Genomic DNA, 23,014 nt, shown 5'->3' on the forward strand with positions numbered 1-23,014 from the left:
TCTGGGCACTCCTACTTATTTCCATCTCCATGAAAATGCTGCTAACCAGCAACTTGAGTCACTTGTTCACTGGGCAAGCATGAATTAAACAGCCCTGACATAAAATGTGCTTGTCCTAGTTGCCCCGTTTTGTCCACCCCCATTGTTTGTTTGTTTGTTTATTAGGATTTTAACGTCATGTTTTACACTTTGGTTACATTCATGACAGACACGGTAGTTACTTATTACACAAGATTCATCAGTTCACATTGAACACAGTCATGGGCAAGTTAGTGTCTCCAATTCACCTCACTTGCATGTCTTTGGACTGTGGGAGGAAACCGGAGTACCCGGAGTAAACCCATGCAGACACGGGGAGAACATGCAAACTCCACACAGAAAGGACCCGGACCGCCCCACCTGGGGATCGAACCCAGGACCTTCTTGCTGTGAGGCGACAGTGCTACCCACTTAGCCACCGTGCCGCCCGTCCACCCCCATTAATAATAGGTACAAAGGCTTGCATTTTTAAATGAGCATTAATTTTGAATAATGGAGAACAACACTTTACACAATTAATTTAAGCAAATTAGTCATCTTAAGTAAATTTCTACTGTTTTTTAGGATCTTGGTTAATCTGTGCATCTGTGTATACATAATCACATATTTCTTGTATATTTCAGGCAGAAGCTGACACTGTTCAGAGAAATGCTAGCAGGCTGTGGGGCAGGTACATGTCAGGTCAGTTTATATACTTTTTCTCCAAAACTTATAACTGTGAACTGTGTTCGGTGTGTTCTTTCCACCCATTGGCTCACACCCAACCATGATGTGATGTAGTCAGAAGGGTCTAAACCAGGGGTGTCAAACTCATTTTCACCAAGGGCCACATCTGCATTGTGGTGTATTGTTACGATTGTAACATATCCTGCTGTGATTACAGTCTGTCTTTTAAGTCTTGGGCAATTTGTTGTTTCTCTTGGAGGCTAAATTCTGTTTGGTGTCAATGCCAAATTTATACTGTATATTTATAAAGTATATCTACATTTATTTTGCACTCCTTTACCATAAACATGGCCTCATAACACAAGAGACATACCGGTTTTCACTTTCCCATCTTTCATTAAATTACATTTAATTACCTCCTTCTGCTTCAATTTTCTCTTCTTGTACATTTTGGAATTATTTATAAACGTTTCTCAACATCACCGCCTCAATTAAACGCTGATGTGGAAACACTGCCATCTAGTGGCGGGATGCGGTCACTTTGCGGGTCACAAAATTGGTATGCATTGTGGGAGATGCAGTTTATGTACGATTTTACAGTGTATTTTAAGACAATCATACGTCTTTTAAGCTCTCGTGGGCCACATAAAATGACATGACGGGCTGGATTTGGCCCGCGGGCCTTGAGTTTGACACGAGTGGTCTAAACTCTAGATTTACATGAAGCAAATGCAAGTGTAAAGCTTAACCATGTTCCAACAACATCAAGGTACATAATTTACTGGTGATTCTTGGATAACATCTGGCCACCCAGAACAAATGTTCTGTAAGCTGTTTTGTGTACTTTGTACCTATAAACAATTGCTTATACAGATCATTTCGGGACTTGACGCTTGTAAATAGCTCCAAGTGATGTTCCTGACTTGTAGAAAGAAATTTCCTTTTTTATAATTTCCCATTGTAATGCTTCTGGTCCAGTCTGTTGGGTTCAGTTAAAGTAATCCCATTAATATGAGAAGAGAGAAGTTACCAGCTGTAGTCAATTAAATTATAAATGAGTAATGAGGAAGTAGGAAGCAAGCCCAGCATATTTTGTCACATTCTGTGCAAATAAATAAGTTCCAACATTGCCACAAAAAAGAACAGTTGCTTAAATCATTGAAATCTTATGACTTTTCCACATAAGCATATTTAAACTTTTAAGGTCATGACTTGTTTAACTGATGTGATTAAGGACACTTTTGGTCAATTATTCTTTCAGGGTCTGATTATCTGTCCAGAGTCGAACTATTGGATTTCTCATTAGTGAGTAAGACAGTAGCGACTCTTGACTGAATGATGGGATAACAAAAGTGGACAGTGTTTGTAGATTACCTTGTATTGACCACATTGTCTTCACTGACAGTTACATTTACCTAGAACCCTTTAGCCTATGACTATTCAAGGTGAGAAGTGACAAAATAAAATCCTCCCTTTTTGCACTGTGATGCTATTAGCCACGTGTTTACATTAATTACATTATGAATGAACATGCTCGAATGTGAAACAATTTTAATCTGTGTTCTGTGTGTCTTTTTGTGTCCAAATTGCTAGTTTTATAGCAGCCAAATAAGTGGCGAACACCCTGAGTGCATTTGAAAAGCTGTTAGCAGCCTATTAGAGTGACTTTAATTGTCTTAATTAAGGCTGTCTGACTCTCCTGTTATCTAAAGAACAGTGTTAGTGCTGATCCCTCTGTTATATGCTCCTTCCCATTGGTGTTACAATAAACTACTATAAGTTTAATTTTAATCTGCCTGTTACTACTTTAGACCAAATAATCTGTATTAGTTAAAATGATCTTAAGCAATACATGGGTCCAAAACTTGACCCTATTTTAGCTAATTAAATGCACTATCCTGAACGTAATATAGTTATTTACACAGAAATATTGATGATCATATTAGCAATTTTTTATGTAAAGTCATTCTGCATGAATAATATTTTTTGATATAAAATGTTACATTTAGTTGAAATTAACTGATATCTCCTCATTGTGTTTTCTCTGTGGGTAATGACAGGTCATTATTACAACGCCAATGGAGATGCTAAAAATTCAACTGCAAGATGCAGGAAGAATTGGTAAGTCTTTATAAAGATAAAAGTAAAAACTTAATAAAGCTGTGTTAAAAATCACAAGTTTGAATGCAGGGAATACATCTATTTTTCATTCTCAGTAAACAATACAGGCCTACTTAATAATAATAATAATAAAGAAATTTATTTTCCTGGCCCTAACATCGGTGAGAATAATGTTTGGTAAATATAATCACAGTAATTATAATAAAAGTTTTTAACTTTGGGGTTTAGGGGTCTATAATTTAGGGGTGTGTAAGATAATAACATCACTAATGCTGCCTATCACATTACTATTGCGATTTAAAATGCAGCCTCAGTTGAAGAGCTGGACGCAGGATGGAATTATGTAATTACTTACCATCCTAATCATTTAAACACAATTACAGAAAGAGCAGGATGAAGTGACAGGGTGATCATAGGATAATTGTACTTACCAACCAACCAAATAACAACAAATGCACAACATAATTGATTACAATAATAAAATGTGTAATAGGTAAAAATGGAGTGTATTTGTTTATCAGTAAGACTTTTTGCTTGTCTATAAATGAGTTTGATAACTTATAACATATTCATTTAAAAAGTACTAGTACTAGCACAATACTAGAAAACTTAGGTATTAAAGATAAACTTTTATGTAAATCTACTGTATGTTATATAATTAAATACAACTTCTAGTCTATACACTGGTTTAAGTTTATTTGTTGGTTGGTTTAAAGTTATTGAAAGTTTATTGAACTAGTTATGATTTTTTTTTACAGCTCTGACACATACAGCCTTTCTTGTTCCCCTTTAAAAGGTAGTGATGCTACCCTGTCACTTCTGAAATTAAACAGTATCACCAATCTCACCAATCTATTCTATCTGACAGTTATTAAGTGCAACTCCGGTGATCACATTATTTAAATATGACCAAACTAGGTTTACTCTGACAGATATACCAAAATTATTTTTGACTCTGACAATGTTATGGGCATTTAATTATACCAATTTAATGCTCATATTAGAGAGAACACGGAATACACAGCTAGTGATGTAAGACAAAAATGTAGAGAATAAACAAGGGTTTCACCTATTTGATTTCTTTCAATGATTTATGCTTTAGTTCTCAAATGAAGCAAGAAAAGTAAACAAGGACAAATGAATTAAAATGGAATGTATTTAGTCATTTTTGTCACTATTATTTAATGTTTCACCCTGCAAACTGCAAATCTAGTAATGTAGCCTAGTAATGTAAGTTCTGAAGTACTTTAAGTGGTTTTAGAGAACTATACATGCTTAAAGCTGTGACAGTTTGATAGATTTTTAGGTTTAAGTTAAAGAAAGTCGGTGCTAGAAATTAAAGAGGCATCATCTAGAATGAATGAGAAGTTTGGACGAGGGAGGGTTAACGCATGTCAACAGCAGGTTATAGTACACTGCCCTCATGTGGGCAACATGGCATATAACAGTTTTGTCACCCATTACAATATCTGATCGATGTTTTTATGATGTTTGTCAATATCGTCAGAAATCTAATCATAGTTCTGTAATATGATATTAACATACAATAATATTACTATACATGATGCAATGGTGCTGATATCAGTGTATGTGTGTGCTGGTGTACACAGCTGCTCAGAGAAAGCTGATGCCACAGACGGTGGCCCCGGGTGGCCCGGTGGAGGTAAAGAGCCCAACGGCTATGCAGCTCACACGTGACTTGCTGAAAGAAAAAGGAATTGCTGGACTGTATAAAGGCCTAGGAGCTACACTTCTCAGGTACCACATGCACACATTCATTTACATGGTGATATGACAATGTATTAGCATCCTACTACAATTGTGTGGGGGATATGTGTGAGTTTTTCGTTGCTACTGGAAAAGCCTTCGGCCCCACCATGTTCAGGAAAAAGCGCATAATACAGTGGTACCTTAAAACTCAACGTCAGTTGGTTCTGGGAGTGGCATTGAGTTTTAAAGGTGTTGAGTTTCAAGGTATTTTTTTCCCATAAGGATACATGGAAAACCTGTTAATGGGTTCCGTGGTCACATGGAACTGCATATATTTTAGTCTAATGTATAAAAATGGGGTTGTTTTTGACCCTCATACACTGAAAATAACTCAAGTATAATATAAAAAACACTGAAATACAATTAAAAACTTAAAATTAATAGAAAAAATAAATTAAAACCTACACTTTATCTTTACTTCTTTATTGTTTCCTTACGCTTCTTAATCATGGAGATGCTTGATCTTGGAATACTGTGTTCCTTAGCGAGCTCGGTAATTCACATGAGAAGCGGCTAAATCGCGTTTGCGCTGGCTGTGGCATTATTTCCTACAGAGTGTGGTGGTGCACAAAGCTTAACATGACTTATTGTATTAAAACAAAGAGCGAGGAATTTAAGTAGTGGAGAGAACTTATAAGCAGTAATAATGTGGCGCCGGCGAGTAGGAAGGATAGCGTCAGGGCCGCAAGTGAGCTGCCTTTGGCAGTTCATTCAGTGGTTTAGGAACAGACACCCATTCATACACACATACATTCATACAACAGACAAACATATAAGCTACTTACCCAACCCTCACCGCAGCCACCCCACTCCCAACAACGGGATACACGGCTACGGTGAGCTTAGACACCACTGCCGCAAGGCTTTCTGGGTAAAGCCTGTGCCGACGCTACAATAATTAAGAGAGGTTTAGTGTTCCTATGTCGTTCTTTTAATGCATTAAGTCACATTAAGCTTTTTTTAATGATATGTGTTTTAGACTTGGAAAAACTGATTCTCACAATTTCTCAGCACCCCGAGCTGTAACAGAAGTTTAAAAGTAAAAAAGTACATGTAGACGCTTTCAGAGTGGATTTGATGGTTATTCTACACAAGTGCAGATTTGTCTCATATTAGCACTTTGATGACGTTTTACCGCTCAAGCCAAGTGCTGTACAAAGCGACTGTTCATTGTTAATTTGAAATTAAATAAATAAAAAAGCAGAATTTGAGTTTAAGGGTACAAATTTCTTCATGATTTGCAGGCAGTTTCAAAGATTTCAAGTTTAGGGTACGTTGAGTTACAAGGTACCACTGTATTTGCGTTTTGTTGTTTTGCTAACATAGCAACTCTTCAAATCTGGTTGTCTGATTCTGTTTGTCTAATTCTTTCTATATTTATTTCACTGTCTTTCTTACAGGGATGTTCCTTTCTCAATCATCTACTTCCCTCTGTTTGCTAATCTGAATAACCTGGGGAAAAAGAATGCAGAAGGCCCTGCTCCATTCTACGTCTCTTTTATTTCAGGCTGTATTGCTGGCAGCACAGCCGCTGTAGCTGTTAACCCTGTAGATGGTAAGTTTTTGTGGTTATTTTTTGTTATGAGTGGTCATAACAGTGAATATTAAGTATTAAAGTGTTTAACCACAGTACATATTTTCTTGATTTGTAAAATTTGTTGTAAATTTTAGGCATATTTTGGATCCTGTTTTGGATCTACCAGCCACCTCCACTTATGTCTGTGTGATTTTTGGTTGACAGTATTAAATGTGTGTGTGTTACAGTGATAAAAACCAGGTTGCAGTCCCTAACACGTGGCAGTCAGGAGGACACATACAGCGGAGTAACTGACTGTATCAGGTGATTTCATCGCTCTCCATTCGTTCTTTATTCTCATTGGCTATTAGGAATGACCTCAGCCTCCTGTTTTTATTGGCTTTGAAAGTAAAAATTGCTAACAGAATAAAGGTCAGCATTAGTGTGATAATCTTTCAGCTCTGGTATTACAGCATTAGCAGTTAATCTTGGCTATGTTCTAGTGCTGTTTTAAAACATTTTAAAATATGCTCCATGTCAAGATTGGTTGTGTAACAATACTGATTAATGATTAAATGACAGAACTTCTCTAGGAAGGATACACTGATGGATGCATGTGCCGACTTTAATTCACCCTTTGAAGAAACTTTAGCTCATTAGAAACATTAGTCAGTCACAAGGTAATGATTGGTAGCTGTTAGCTCTCATTAAAACTGTATTTATTGTTTTACTCATTCAGTCACAAAAAAGTGGCAGAAATGATTGAAATTCCATGACAAGTATGTATAGATTTTTAAACTTAATCTCAAGAGAATAAAACAATGTTTTGGCTGTTTTTTTTAAACGTAATGTCTACTTTTGCTGCATTCAATAGGCTAAAACAGCATATCTGACTGTGTCCCAATCATTTTAGACTACAACCCCAAATCCAAAAAAGCTGGGACAGTATGGAAAATGCGAATATGCAAATGTTTCACACATTGACTTCTATTTCATTGCAGACAGTATGAATTTATGTTTGAAACAATGTTCCTCAAGGAAGTATTGAAAGGGATTTGCATAGTTCTCCCTCTACATGACATTGTATCATTAAATGATTCAAGGAATCAGGAGGAATTTCAGTGTGTAAAGGACAAGGGCACAAGTTTAAACTGAACAGCTGTGATCTCAAATCCCTCAGACGGAACTGCATCAAGTAGTATCGTTCATCAATAGCTGATATAAGCAAAGGAGTAACAAATTACTTTGGCAAACCTTTGTCAAGCACTACAATACGGAGTTACATGCACAAATGCCACTTAAAACTTTACTGTGCAAAAAAGAAGCCTTATGTTAACCATGTCCAGAAGTCATCTAGTTCTCTCAGCTTTGAGACATCTGGGATGGACCATCACCCAGTGGAAAACATGTATTGTGATCAGCTGAATCAGCATTTCAGTTTCTTTTTAGAAGTAATTGACTCTGTGTGCTCTGAACAAAAATCAAAAAGGACCATCCAGACTGTTTTCAGTAAGTCCAAAAACCAGGGTCTGTCATGGTATGGGGTTGTGTCAGTGCCCTTGGCAAAGGTCATTTACACTTCTGTGATGGCAGCATTAATGCAGAAAAGTACATTAAGATCTTAGGGCAACATATTCTGCCTTCAAGACGTCATCTTTTCCAGGGACGTTCATGCATTTTTTAACAAGACATTGCAAAACCACATGCTGCACACATTACAAAGACATGACTGTGGAAGAAGAGGGTATGGGTACTGGACTGGCCTGCCTGCAGTCCTGACCTGTCCCCAATAAAGAATGTGGGGAGAATTTTGAACGAAAAATGTGACAACGACGACCTCGTACTGTTGCACATCTTAAGACGTGTTTGCAGGAAGAAAAAAGCTGAAACACTAAATCACTTGGTATCCTCAGTGCCAAAACATCTTTTAAGTGTGGTGAAAAGGAATGGCAACATTACAAAGTGGTAAATGCTTTACTGTCCCAACTTTTTTTGGAATGTGTTGCAGGCCTGAAATGTAGGAATAGATGTTTTTTAATAAATGAAATGAAGTTGACCAGACAGAACATGAAATATCTCAGGTTCATCCTGTCTGCAATCAAATAAAAGTCAAAGTAAATGTAATTTTTATTATTTGCATTTTCCAAGCTGTCCCAACTTTTTCTGATTTGGGGTTGTATGTTGAGTATCAAGTTTTAAGGTGTATGGTGAAACTGTGTCATCAATTGGAGTGATCAAATTGAATCAAAAAATTCACTTGAACACAGCAATTTTTCCCAATAAATGGAGCAGATGGCATCATAACACATACCATCTGGAGGCTTCCTAACCTATCTCACGTGGAAATGATTTAAATCCGTTCTGTTCAGACAATTTGAAATGCTTAGAGCTGGTTTTCACCATTGACGGCATTCATTTACTCACAATTTAAATGTTCTCTTGTGCACCACAGAAAGATTCTGAAGAACGAGGGACCCTCTGCCTTTCTGAAAGGTGCATACTGCCGTGCTCTCGTCATCGCCCCACTCTTCGGCATCGCCCAGGTCGTCTACTTCCTCGGCGTGGGTGAATTTATCCTCAGCTTCTTACCTAAGCGGAACAATTAACTGATTATTTTTGCTTTCTGCCTTCCCACCTACACACACTGCACCAGTTTAACTTAAATACTTGCCCCCACCCTCTCCACATCTCAGCTACCTGTGTTGCCTGGAGGTCGTGGAGATCATGTTAGGTGTTTTTGTATATAAGTGTGTTTGAATATAAATGTGAAGTTCAGAGGAGATTGAGAGGAAGTTTCTTTTCTAAAGACTGGTTGGTCTTTAACATAATTGAATGTGTTGTTTAAGAGGTTATGCGTTTTACGGAGATTTATATAAGTTGAAATCAAATTTAACAATTGATATTTGTTGTGCTGTTGGTGACCACAGTGTCTGTCTGACAATCTGATAATAGGGACCTTGTTGGGTATATTTTAAATTATTACATGATTTTAATAAGGATACAAATGTTCATATGAATTACTGAAACCCTTGAAATGTTAATGCTTCTAACACTACTTGAAGGAATGAGTTGTTTTGTAATATGGAGATTTTAATAATCCCGGTCAGAATGTCCGACCTAATTGACCTCAAGAAGCTTTGTGTGTATTTGAAGGTTTTTGTGTGTGATGTAAAAGCTGTTTCAGCGCTAGATGGATTGCAAGTCTGTGTAAGCACACACACACATACACAGGCACACATTCACACGAGTCTAATAATGAGCGCTTTACGCAGGTCATGTGACTCATATTAGCTTCAGGCATCATGCACTACAGCTTTTCATTTGTACACTGATAGTCTCACCTGATTAGCGATAACAGAAGAACAATATACACAGGCCTATTATAGAAGCTTAACTTCTTTGGCAGTAAAGGTGTTTCTTACTCTGAAGGCACTTTTGAGCTAACATAACAATCGCATATAGTTCCTGAAAGCACAAAAAAAGCATGCTTGAAATTCATCTAGCGATATAGCTAATTCATCCACTTGCTGCTAGTGGGCATTGAGGAAAGAAGAACACCTGTAGGAAGGTGTTGCACATTGAGGAACTATTTTAGTACTAATTCATTTGTATAATTTCTGTGATTTAAAGTTTATTTTTATTATTTTGTTTTAAATGTTAGTTATTGCCTCTGACCAAATTACATATTTTATTAATTTTCAGTGACAAAAAGTAAACCTAATCTCTGCCACAATGTTTAATGTAAATGTAAATGCACAGTTGTTTCATATCTGATGAACTAATGTTGAAATACTGAGACAACCTACTAAGTCACTTCTTAATAACTCTGTCTTTTGCAGAACACTTGACTTGCAAACAAGTACAGTATGGCATTTAAGTAAGGGCACTTTGTGGGCCACTCCGAAAGCTTTAACTTGTGCTTGTTAAGCACTTAATGGGAATTTTTGGATGCATTTTGGATGATTTCTTTGTTGTAGTAGAGTTGTTGTGGTAGTAGAGTACAATTAATTGCAGTACAGTAAATCTACCCATGTTTCCTGTACTATTGATTGCCACACATCTGCAAAGCTTAGGGTCCAACCTACTTTTGGTGATTGCGGCCAAAAAGGTCAATTTTCATGTGTCATTCATTTTTTCTAAATATTTAAAAAATGCTTCTGTCTTATTTATTTTATTTAGAAACTTAATGATAAGAGCACAAGTAAGTTTTCTAGGACTAACAAAGTTTATTAAAGCCTTAAATGTTTTATTATGTTTAAGAGAAACACTTGCACATGACAGTTGCTACTTTTACAAGTTTATTACATTTACCATAACTGTGCATTAACATTTGTTATTTTTTTAATAGTTGGCTGCATAGGTTATATTTATTAAATTAAATTATATTTTAAAATTTAGCCAGTTGTACAGCAACTGTAAAACACTTGATTACACCTGGTACACTTGGTATTTCAACATTACACATGTGTTTTACCTCAACTATTGTATTGACATTTGAATATTAGAGTAAGCTATGTTCAAAGTGGAATGCAGGACTCTTATTTTGTAGGCTGTGGTTGAAATGGCATACTGCATACTCAAGCTATAACCAAACACAAATCACAAGGCATTTAGCTCTGTGATCAAATAAAATCCAGGATTAAGGTAGAAATGTAGACATGCACAGGTTCAGTTCAAATTAAAATCTTCTGTTCTTTCAGTAAATACTAGTATTTGGAGAAATCTTGCTGTATTTCTGTGCTACTCTTAACTTTAATGCAGTGTCCAGTTTATTTATCAGTTTCCAGCTTGATAGGACTAGAGCATGTAGTGTACATAAGGCCTATAAATCAAAGCTGGACGCTATTAGCTTCAAATGGCCTTTTTACAGCATTGTATGCAGTATGCCATGTCTTTAGCTCTGTTAGCATTCGGGAAAATGAGCTAGAGGTGTGTGTCATCTAAATATCCTCAGCATGCTGAACATGTTCAGGTTATTCATATAGTGCTTACTGTGTACTGTCTGGACATGATTTAGAAAAAATAGGTCTATGCCATTTTTAACCAAAAATAAGGCTAGGTTTGAAATGTCATACTGCTACTGTGTTAGTTTGCAGAGTGTCAAAAACACAGTAATACTAAAACACTTCAAACACACTAGATCCAAGTAATCAGCTCCATCATGACAGTGTATGATCAAAAGTATATGGAGACCTGACCATTAGCTAGATGGATATTCAGTTTTAAATCGCTAAACATAGTTGTTGTATCTATAACAGCCTTCATTTTCTTGGTAAGGCTTTCTACAGTAATTAGGAGGAATATCCTTATAGTTTTGGCCCAAGTTTTGTCCAATCAGGTAGGATGCCAGTCAGCAAAGTAAAGAGGTTTAGATTTGGACATTTTTAATTAAATTAGATTTAGATTGTTAATGCCTGTGATTTAGAGATCTCTGGGTTCTACAGACTTCTATCAATACATTAGCTTCATGAGGTTAACGGTTCAGTGAACTACCAAGGATTAAAAGAATTGGGACCAGATTTGTTGTGTTCTAGCTTCTGGTATAGGAAAGCTGTCATTCATCTCAATCTTGCTTTTGCTTTAATGCACCTGACCAATGATAAAAACAAATACGGTGCTTAAAGCCAAACAGATACAAAATGTGATTGTTGGGAAGGTCTTCTTATTATTGAGAGTTTAAGCAATGCATAGCTTGCATGTGGCGAGTTGTGCCCTGTTATAGGGTAGCGAGACATGAAGGTGACTTTGAAGTGATGTTCAAGCACATGATGTAGTCAAAGGGCAAAAGCACACGCTGAGTGATGTTCCAAAATATTCTCTTATCTGCTGAGAGTAAAACTATATATATATCACATATCACATGTATGTGTGTATATATAAATATAAATATATTATATAGGATTATATATTTGTATCAGTTTTATTGGTGTTTGTCTGTATGAACGGTTAAATGTAGATTTACAGATTATATGAACTCTTGAAATTTGATTTTGTACATGATAGCTTGTTTTGCACAGTTTATTTTTGCTCTTGTGCTCTTTTTGTTATTTAGAGGCATTTTAATTCAGGATAATTTGATGTCAAAGCAGGCCCTTGTTAAATACTGCCAGATTTAGAGCTGTAGCTTGATACTTACAGGAGACAACATTCATTGCATCAATTATTTCTCCCTAGCTACTAAAACGCTCAGCACTGGAGACAGTGTAGATTTTATGCTGGGTAACACATTACATTTGCGAGGCCAGACACGCTCTCATAATGAGGTCTTTATAAAAGTCGACTATGAAATGTGTTAAAATGAAGTGCAGGAAGGCTAATGAAGTCCAGAAGCTTTTTAAAACTTTTAGTACGTTTAGTAAACCAATTGAGTAGTGAAATATGAAGGTTGTTGTAACAGGCCTACTGTTTTATTTTATCCTTTCAGGTGTGTTTTAATTGGTAGATCTTTCAAAATCAAAATTGGGAAGAGGAGCAATACAGTTTCTTGTTTATTTTGCATAGGTTAAATGTTCTCCACATGCAAAAGACACACTTACATGCTTAACTGGTGTATTATTTGGTACTTTATTTAACCATGTTGGCTTACATCAATGTTTACAAAGCAAGCACACGTGATCGATTTTCTGCTGCATCCCAAACCACATATGATGCATTTAATAGTGTGTAACTATACCATTGGTAGTGCACTAATTTAACATACTATTTAATGTAGTACTGTGCAGTTTGTGGTGCAGCCTCTTTCAATACCCATTGTTATATTTAACTCAACCTTCACAAGCATTATCTACATTTCTATTAGTATTATTTAGCACACACGCTTATTAAAAGCGACTTAGAATTGTAGTCAATTACAATGCAAGCAAATGAGGGTCAAGGGCCTTGCTCAGGGGCCCAACAGTGGCAGCTTGGTGGTGGTGGGGCTTGAACCAGCAACCTTCCGATTACTATTCCAGTACCTTAACCACTAAGCCACCACTGCCCTGTTTAAGTTTATGACTTAAGCTTGAATAAAATTAAAATGAAATTAGTTTTTACCTTAAAAGATCATGTTTACACCCACTTGTGTTTCTCCCATCATTACAAGATCAGACCTGTGTGATGTAAGGACAGTATATATGCAATGTGGAGCAAAATTAAGGTCTTTGCTGTTTCTTGGCTGTCTTGCTAGAGATTTCATTACTGCCAAATGAATTCTGACCAAATCTCTACTTGAACGACCTTTGCTCCTGAGGCCTGCTGCCAGCCTACCTCTTTGCTGATTAGTGGTTTAGCATTTGCATGCTGTACAAGAAAAAGCCATTTAAGCAAAGGTTTTAACTGCAGTAAATCAAACACCATTTTACGTGGATCTGAAACTGCTTTTGGTTTCATTGGTATTTAAGATCATCTCATATACTTTGTATGTATAAGAAGCTGCAGTCTGTAACTGGATTTGGAGACTTTCTGGCAATGCTACTTGCATAAGAAAATTTTTTTATGGTACAGATTGATTAAATGGATGGCATGTGGCAAGTATTGGCTAAGATTGCAGTGTCAGACTGAGTAGACCAAGCAGTTTTACCTATCAACTTATATCTTGAGCTTTTTAAAGGGTTATTTTAATGAAATAACAAACACGTTACATACTGCAGCTTTAATAACACGAAGCATTCATTAATTCAGAGTTTGAACAGCTGCAAAGCTGGGACAATATACAGTGTTTATTTGTTGGAAGATAGTTTACATCATTCTTTTTCTTAATATGCTGTGTCAACTCTTTTTTCGCAATCGAAGCACCTGTTTAAACATGTTCAGTGACAAATCTCTCTATTGTGGCTTTTTGTCTCTGTGATTTTTTGACCTTGATGTCCATGTTTGCCTTGTGTTTTTATTTTCATTTATTTTTTCCTGCACATTCCAAATGCTATCTTACGATCTTTTATTTCTGACATAACTGTGATTGAAATATAGTTTGTTATTTTTGTCATGTCATGTGATTCCTAGTGATTATTTGTGTAGATTTTTTTCTGATTGTAATTTTTTGCAAACTATTTGTAATCGTACTGGTCAGATTTTTTTAATTGTCTGTGTTTTAACTGACTGTAAAGTGAAAACTACTATAGTGTACTGTGTGAGGTTGTGTACAGTGGGTATGGTGAGTGTCTGTATGTAATGGTTTATGCACATATACCTATGACTTATTTATATATCCTCACTCACTTTTCCCTTAAGATCTCCTGTATGTGTCCTCTGCAGTCCTCGATTTCTATTTTTCAGAAAGCAGAGGTAGAGAAGAATATAAGTAATAAACACCAAATACTACATTTATTTACAATCAGAAGTACCAAGTAAACAAGCACAAACATTATTAGGCACAAGCTTTACACTTACATATACTGTATATGTACACAAATAGGCTAATGAAAAAATATAGTCCAGGGTTAATTTAGTCCTGGGTACTAGTGCCTGCACAATGACCTTAGTAATGAGGAGTCTTAAAAAGAGTCTTAGTAATGACCTGATCTATTAAATGATGTCTTAATTTGGTGTGAGTAAGTATACAGGACTAAAATTGAGAACCTCCAATATAGTCTCTATATAATCTTAATGTGAATAAATTACTGTGACAACACAGAAAGTATACATTATATAATCATAAAACGGTCTATAATATGTATGAACCCTTAGGACAAACCAGAGAATGTACCTTTAAATATTAGGACCAATATTAAAGCTTCTTGTTTAGTATTAAGATGATAGTCTATATTAATCTATGATTTAATTGTCTGTATTTATAAGTAGATAGAATAGAATATATAATACCAGTTTATCATGATGCAATAGGAGGTGACATTATACACAACAGAAGTCTGCAAATATACTACATAATTCAGCGTTTGCTGAGTCCTTTATAGAATTTAGGACCTTACAGATCGTAACGCCTTATTTTCTTCCTCAAAGAGGACCAGTGCAATGAAACACTTAAAAACACACACACACAGTTCACCAGTCCTAATGTAAATCTCTCCCTGATGAAGAGATGGACTACAAGACTCGAATGTGAATACTATATGAAGCTAAATTAAAGCAGCAGGCACTGTTTACCTTGCAAAATGTGAACAGATGAACTGTTCGATTTCTTTGTCACAGATTGTTGTTCAATAAAATGTTTTATCATGTGTTTTTGTCATGTCTGATTATTACAAAACATTTGTTTCTTGGGTAAAAAATGAAACACAGAAGTGTAAAAGTTATTCTACATGTGCAGTTCTCCACTAGATGACGCTCCAGCATTACAGAATATTTTAGGTTGCCAAATTTGATGTGACATTTCATTCACTTCATTTCATTCCTGCTGAAACAAACAGCATGGACCACAATGAACCTTTGTGAATAAGGTTGAACCGTACTGGCGACCTGTCCAGGGGGATTCCTGCCTTTTGTTCAATGAATTAGACCCTTTGACTAGAATAAAGTGATGGTAAAACAGAAAATGAATTAAAGACCCCCTATGAACGAACAAGTTTTTGCTGGTCAACCACCTTAGTCGCATTGTTTGTTAGTCAGGTTGGGAGAGCTTGACAACCAGTTAGACCAATCTAATGCTAGCGTTTCCACACTGGGAGACCACATTAACCAAACCAAACCAGTCAAGACCAGCAAACAAAGCTATTTACAGCAGGGCAGCCTTATCTGGCCAGGTTTGTCTTGTCTTGTTTGTTTGTTTTGATGTTAAAGTGTTATCCTAAACCAATCTACCCGGTTTAGGCATCTTTTTAACAGTGCAGCCTCAATTTGTCAGGCTGGTCTGATATTAGGTTTGGATGCTGGTCAGACTGGTTCTATCTAATTCATTAGATGAGAAGCTGGGCAACCAGATAGACCAGTCCACCACCAGGTTTTAGGTACCAAGACCAGCAAACAATTATCAGCAACTGTGAGGTGCTTTAAAGCAGGAGCAGCTTTAGCTGGTCAAGTGTGTAATGTCCAATAGTTTTAAAGAGAAGCCCAAACTAGCAAAGAAATGCAAAGCTGATCAAGCCAAGCTGGTAAGCTTAAATCTATTAGAAACAATATAAGTAGTTAAAAAAATCAGTGTGCAGAGAATTATACCCATAGGGTAATTACTGCATTCAAATCAGCCTTAAATTTCAGAAGAAAATGTACATTTATTTATTTATTTACACAACTAGCCATCTTGTCCTAGTCCAGATCAAAGTTCATCCTGCAATACCCAGAAACACTAGGTGCAAGGCAGAAATACACTCTGTAACTGGCACCAGTCCATCACAGAGCATCATACACATTTACAGAATTACTTACTAATGCACAGCAGGCTTTAGTTTTGGCCAGCATGTTACCTTGCCAACTTGAGAAGAATACAAGATCATCCTAATGTAAATAAAACACTCAGTTAGTTGCTGCTTGGTTAATGCTTAGTTAGTTAATCAAAAAAAGGAAAAAAGGAAAAACAAATAAAAGAAATGCCACATTGCCTTGGTCAACCTACTACTAAAATATTGGTAAACCTAACTAGAGATACATTAGTTATATATTCTGTCATTTTAATTGAGTTATGAATTGTATTGACAGTCACTGGTTATGTCTGTAGGCTTAGGTTCAACCAAATCCAAGCTGTTACACCAAAGGGGCCTTTATAAGGATGAGTTGCAATTAAAAAAAAACTAAACAAAAAAACTAAATATTACTTGACGACTTGTCAAGTAACATAAGATCTTGTGGTCTAACTAAGGCTTAAGTGAAACTTTAATGGAATTCTTAGCATCCTTTTTCAGTCATTAGCAAGATATGAGTGTCTCCACTGCAGCAGGGGCAAGCAATATGGTCAGGATTGCTGGAAAAACAAATGGCCCTTGGTCAGAATGCTTTGAAGAAAGTGAATCTTTCAGCAACCTAATGCCAAATTGTCCTAATGGCACATTGTCAAAGCAAGCTGGTGTGTTAAAAATAAAGAACATTTAGTGGTGTACATTTAGTGGCCTAGTCAGTGCACTGATTTGTATTGCATCTGAGAAGATATTTTAATTGCAGTGCACCCTTGCTTCCCTCCTAACCTGGTAGAGCATGAAGAACATTTCTTAAAAACAAATGGGCCAAATTTGATCCAGTAAATAAAAACTAGTAGTATTAATTACTTTTCATAACAGACAACTGGCTGTGATAAAAACCACAAGGATGATTGATACCTATGAACATTTCTCACTTTTTCAATTTATTCATATTTACTAAAAGAATTAGTGTCTGATATAAAAATGAACATCAGTCATATGAATACAAATCATATGGTTGTGACATTTATGTGAAAAGGGTTGGGGATGTTGGTGGCAAATAATGATTTATTAGCATACTGTATGAAAAAAAACAGCTATAAATCATTTTGCTACAGATCTGAAATAACGCTGAAGGAAATCTGTGCTGGTTGAAGTGTTGTGCTTTCATAGTTACCAGAGATGGAAAAAGGCTTTAAAATGCTTATTTTCTTAAAACAGATTCATAAATATAATGTGTAAAAACAGATAACTGTAATGAAATATACTTAAGGGCTGTTGTCCCAGGACTAAAAAAGCAAAGTAAAAAAAACTAAAAGACTTTTGTAATGTGAATAATGAAAGTGGAAATTCAAAGTGACAGGCTATACGCTTAATGGCCAGCTATGATGAAGCACACTCTGGAAGAAACCTAATAAAAAAATTATGTAGCTAATGAAAAATTAGTCATTTAAAATCATTGGAAATTTATTACAAAACTTAATATGAGCTTCTATTTAAAAAGGATGATACACACACACTCACATACACACAAACGAGAGAGACAGTCTGCAAGTGGTTATTGGATTTAGATATTGTTTCATGGTCAGATTTCATTTTTATACACTCCACTTCAACGAGCTCATCAGACAGAGCTCTAGCTCATACTACAAAGCACTAATATTACAATCTTTCCCACCGGAACATCCGCTACACTTCAAGCAGTGAAGCTTCCATGGAATGACGTAATATCATTACTGTTTACTGATGTGTGCAATATATGTAGTCACAGAAAGCCACAGTTCAGGGTCAGATGCGAAATACTTTAAGCTTGGTGTATGATAGGACTTGATTTGCCTCCTTCGCACTGAAATATGAGCTGGTGTTCTTTTTTTGAACTCTCATCATGGTCACACTAGGCTGAAAATATATCCTAATTATGGTGGCATGTCATTGCTCCGACCTTGACGAATGCCTTTATGACTCGTTCCATAAATCTTGATGGGCTGTTCGATATGCAGAGCTATAATTTCTCCTTGATGATGTAAATACAAATAGATAAATTGTTAGCTGTGTCTGTGTATTTGAAACTGTACACTGAATTCTCCTCGTTGTGTCTTCTCTAAGCCTCCACCCTGAACTATTATTAGCCCCTTTTCCACTCAGGCTAAAGAGAGAGTGAATGAAGGAGAGAGCATTGTAGGATAAGTGGAGCTAAAAGTGAAGAAAAAATAGAGGTAAAGTGTATAACAGAGAAATGACCACCAAAGCCTAGAATGGGAAGGTAAGGGCAAGAGGAAGAGTGCTAATGTGTATATAGGTCACAAAATCAATGCAAATCAGGTTTTTGAGGGAAGAAGATAGCAATAGAAACATTTACAGATGCAAGTAAAAAAAGCAAAATTTGGGAATAGAAGAAAAAGGAGCTTACATTTAAAGTGACTAAATCACAGTTATATTTTAATGGTTAAATTCTAATAAACAGCATACAGCTGAGATCAAACGATTTCATGCACTTAATTGCAATAAACATGTATGTCCTAAGTGTCTTTTGATATGACTCAGTGATAAAGACATACTATTTTGTAAAAGAAAAATCAGTTTAGTGCATGTGCTATGGTGATGTCATCAAAACTGTATTAATGATGTCAACAAAAGCATAAATACAACTTTACATATACAAGGTGGACCAACTAGGTAGAAGTGTCTAATAGAGTGGACAGTGAGTGAACACAGTATTTAAAAACTCCAGCAGCGCTGCTGTGTCTGATCCACTCATACCAGCACAACACACACTAACACACCACCACCATTCACTGCAGTGCTGAGAATTATCCACCACCTAAATAATACCTGCTCTGTAGTGGTCCCCTGGGGGTCCTGACCATTAAAGAACAGGGTGAAAGCAGTATAAAAAAGTATGTGAAGAAGCAGATGGACTACAGTCAGTAAATGTAGAAGTACAAAGTGCTTCTATATGGTAAGTGGAGCTGATAAAATGGACAGTGAGTGTAGAAACAAGGAGGTGGTTTTAATGTTATGGCTGATCAATGTAAATGACCAATTTATATTTATTGAAAGGCATTATTCAGAAAGTATTCTATCATCATGTCTCGAGTATTAGACTCTTTTCATAGCCATCAACATGCTCCTGTCATAACACTGGTTGGGCCTTTGACCACTTGACAGAATTAGTAATGGTATGGTCAATTTTTATTGCATTATTTACCAGATTTGAACATCTTTACATGTGCACCAGTAGATACAAAATCTTTAGACCAGACGATTGACCTGTAAGAGACATTACTGAAAATTCTCCCTCAGTTAAGTTATCATTCATCAAAAATCTTGTCTGGTTTGTAGGTCACATGACTTGGTTCAGGTTATCAGGTCATGCTTCAAAATCATTATGGCCAAAAGTGGTGTGGGACTTACTTACCAAGTGGCTAATGATAACATATTTATCATAGTTATTTTTAAATAAAACAATAAAATAATTTCATTTCATTTGTTTTTTCAGCAACTATTAAAAATTATTTATTCCTCAATATACATTGCCAGATTAGGTAGAAAATTGGTAAGTGTGTAGTATTCAAAATTTAGTTTTTAACAGGAATACATATTAATATTCACCTCAAAAAAGATACAGTCATGCACATATATGTTTATTCTTACAGTGTAAACATATATTATACTAATAAAGGTGTTTCTGGGATAGTGTACGATTTCCTGACAGCACTGGGTCCTGTCAAAGAACTTGGGCTTGGAGATGATGTGTTATTGAACTCTGTAACTCATCAGAGTGTGTTGTCTATAGTGACAATGTTTTCACCTTTCTACTACTCATCTTTACCTTTAATTCAGGTAAAGGGATGCTAAGGGATGCACCGTTGAGAGTGCCTGTAGAAATCAGATGTTGTTGTTCCTTGTCCAAACATTGTTTCAGAGTACAATGTCTACATGGGAGGAGTTGACCTTGCCGAGATGATGGTTGCCTTGCACCCTTGCAAAATCCCACCAGAAGTCCGGCTAGAAGCTCAAGACTTTTAAGAAGGAGGTTGCAGATACACTCATCTATGGTGAAAGAAGAAGGGAAGGTCCCTCAATGAACAGGAGGACTATGTGACCACCAGATGCATCCAATGACCAACAACCCCAAGACCCATGGATGATGTCAACTATGATCAAATGGATCACTTGCCAGTTATTACCAACAAGGGAAGATGCAGGTTCTGCCCAGATGGACAGACAACCACCTCCTGTCAGAAATTTGGTGTTTGTGCATCATCACCATAAAAAGACTACGCAACTGCTTTTAAAAATTCTACTAAAAATAATTATAGAGAGTAAATGTTAGAGTGAGATGCACTGGTGTTTATTTTGTATGTGCCTTGTTTTTTATCAGTTAAAAAATGTAATTACTTGTTTTTGCATTACTTTTTATGTGGCTGCTAATCACTTAGTAGAACAAGATTTGTAGAACTGAAGGTTGTGGTAGGTCTAAATTATGGTTGAAGTTATATAAACAATTTAAAAAGTAGTATGTGTGATATAAATGATAAGAATGTGTAACTTCTATCAAATTAAATAAAACAATAAAAAGTTTACTATTTTGACTCTATTTGCACCTTAATAGGACAACTCATAAACTCATAAAATCTGAAATACATACATACATACGTACATACATTTGTATAGGTGTATCATATATCCCGATCCAGTATCCCGAATATTACAGTATCTGTGTGATCACTGATTGTGAAGATGCTAGCATAATTCCTTCAAGTGATATATATACTGTATATACAGTATATATATATATATATACATATATATATATATATATATATATATATAGACAGATAGATAGATAGATAGATAGATAGATAGATAGATAGATAGATAGATAGATAGATAGATAGATAGATAGATACTGTAATATTCAGGATACTGGATCAGAGTCTCAAGCGAGTCTTCGCCATGCCAGCATTATTAGTGAGTGGAGTCTCTAAGGCTGTGGAGCTCTGCGTATTATAAAACTCCTACACTGAAGGCATTGGCTGAGTAGCTAGATGACCCAAATCACTGCACGTGGAGCTATATAAAAGTTTTATGTCACTACAAAAATGTGGTCAATAAAGCATATCTAGTATATGCTGCTTCAGTGAGCCTCAGCAGGGAACTGCTCTGTGTGCTCTGACACATACTGTGACCCAAAAACACAACTGGTTCTACCTTTTAATTTTTAAAAAGTGTGAAAACCACACCACCTGACATCTATTAATAGAAGGATCTGATGCCAAGAGACACTATGTGATGAGATTGCAAGAGATCAAACTTTGTTACTTTCATCTTCATCTTGGCCCATTAATTTTATTGCTGCCTCATCTGTCTTGGCATAGTGACAGCTACCAGAAATAATAACATTAAAAGCAACTGCTGACCTGTTCAGATGTAGAGGACATATCCCTCACCTGGATGTGGTTTACTAAACAGTGTAGTAATTTGCCTTCAAAATCACACCTGATTAAATGGTTGTTGGTCACAATGTAACTGTGTTATGTAAATGCAAGTTCCAACTTTTACTCAGTGTCACCTACGTGAGTGGCTTTCATAATGATGTCTGCAGGGGCATTTAAATTTAGGCAACAAGAATCATAGATTTTTATGTATGACCCCTATCATTTATGATGATGCTGATAGCAGACAGGTCACCTGGCTGCCCTTCATTTAAAATGAGAAGCGCCTAAGTTCTTCATGAGCTGAACACACACACACACACACCATTCCCTGAGGTGCATCCAATAGAGCTATATCTGAATAAAATAACGTGCCATCCTACCAGAGCAGGGAATGAAGTTCACAGTGTCCTTGTCATTTAAAGCCCTGGATTTCTAAGACAAGCAAATTCACAGTTTCAAAAGCGAGTACAAGATGTGATGATAACACGTGCAATATCAGAAGGCTTTATCAACCTTTATTCATCTAAGCTCCATCTATGACCAAAATCATGCAGGCTGCATACATCTTTTAGACAGCTATGTGTGTGAAGTAATAACAGGCCTAGAGTATAAAACATCAGGCCACAATCCTTTCTTTTAAAAGCTGAAGGTTGCCACTGCCATCATCTAATCATGATTATTCTCTGAAACTATAGCTGCTCAATTTAGAGGACAAACGCAATTTCAGCTCAACTTATAATTCCTTTGGTTTTATGACAATAGTTAAAATACCTTAAATAAAAGTTGGACAATGATTTAGCTTTACTTTAGCTTTACTTTGCTTATTGATCAAAGTCAAACCAACAAATAAATGTTATACTAGCCAAAGTGCTTATGTGCAACTTTTAATTGACTATATATATATATATATATATACATATATATATATATATATATATATATATATATATATATATATATATATATATATATATATTACGGCTGTCAAACGATAAAAATTTTTTAATCGCGATTAATATCAGAATTTCATATAGTTAATCGCGATTAATCGCATTAAAAAAAAAATCTGTGTAAATGTTATAGAAAACAAGGATTTTTAAGTGAAATCTTACAATTAAAATGGTGAACACATTTTATGCTAAATGTACTTATGTTAAAAACTGCTGGGATAAGAGAAAACTATAAGGGAGTTT

The 23,014-nt window shown here is 35.8% G+C and overlaps 1 protein-coding gene across 1 annotated transcript in view; it reads left to right on the forward strand.

The window, feature by feature from the left end:
• Window positions 1-9,834, forward strand: part of slc25a22a (solute carrier family 25 member 22a) — a 35,026-nt gene extending 25,192 nt beyond the window's left edge. Inside the window, exons 6-11 of the mRNA XM_063003536.1 lie at window positions 663-720; window positions 2,766-2,826; window positions 4,437-4,584; window positions 5,997-6,151; window positions 6,361-6,436; window positions 8,565-9,834. Of these exons, the coding sequence (XP_062859606.1) occupies window positions 663-720; window positions 2,766-2,826; window positions 4,437-4,584; window positions 5,997-6,151; window positions 6,361-6,436; window positions 8,565-8,718 (652 nt within the window). The 3' untranslated portion in view covers window positions 8,719-9,834. The remainder of the gene's footprint in view (window positions 1-662; window positions 721-2,765; window positions 2,827-4,436; window positions 4,585-5,996; window positions 6,152-6,360; window positions 6,437-8,564) is intronic.
• Window positions 9,835-23,014: the final 13,180 nt, after the last annotated feature.

This window comes from Trichomycterus rosablanca, chromosome 1 (assembly GCF_030014385.1).
Source record: "Trichomycterus rosablanca isolate fTriRos1 chromosome 1, fTriRos1.hap1, whole genome shotgun sequence".
Classification (NCBI taxonomy): domain Eukaryota; kingdom Metazoa; phylum Chordata; class Actinopteri; order Siluriformes; family Trichomycteridae; genus Trichomycterus; species Trichomycterus rosablanca.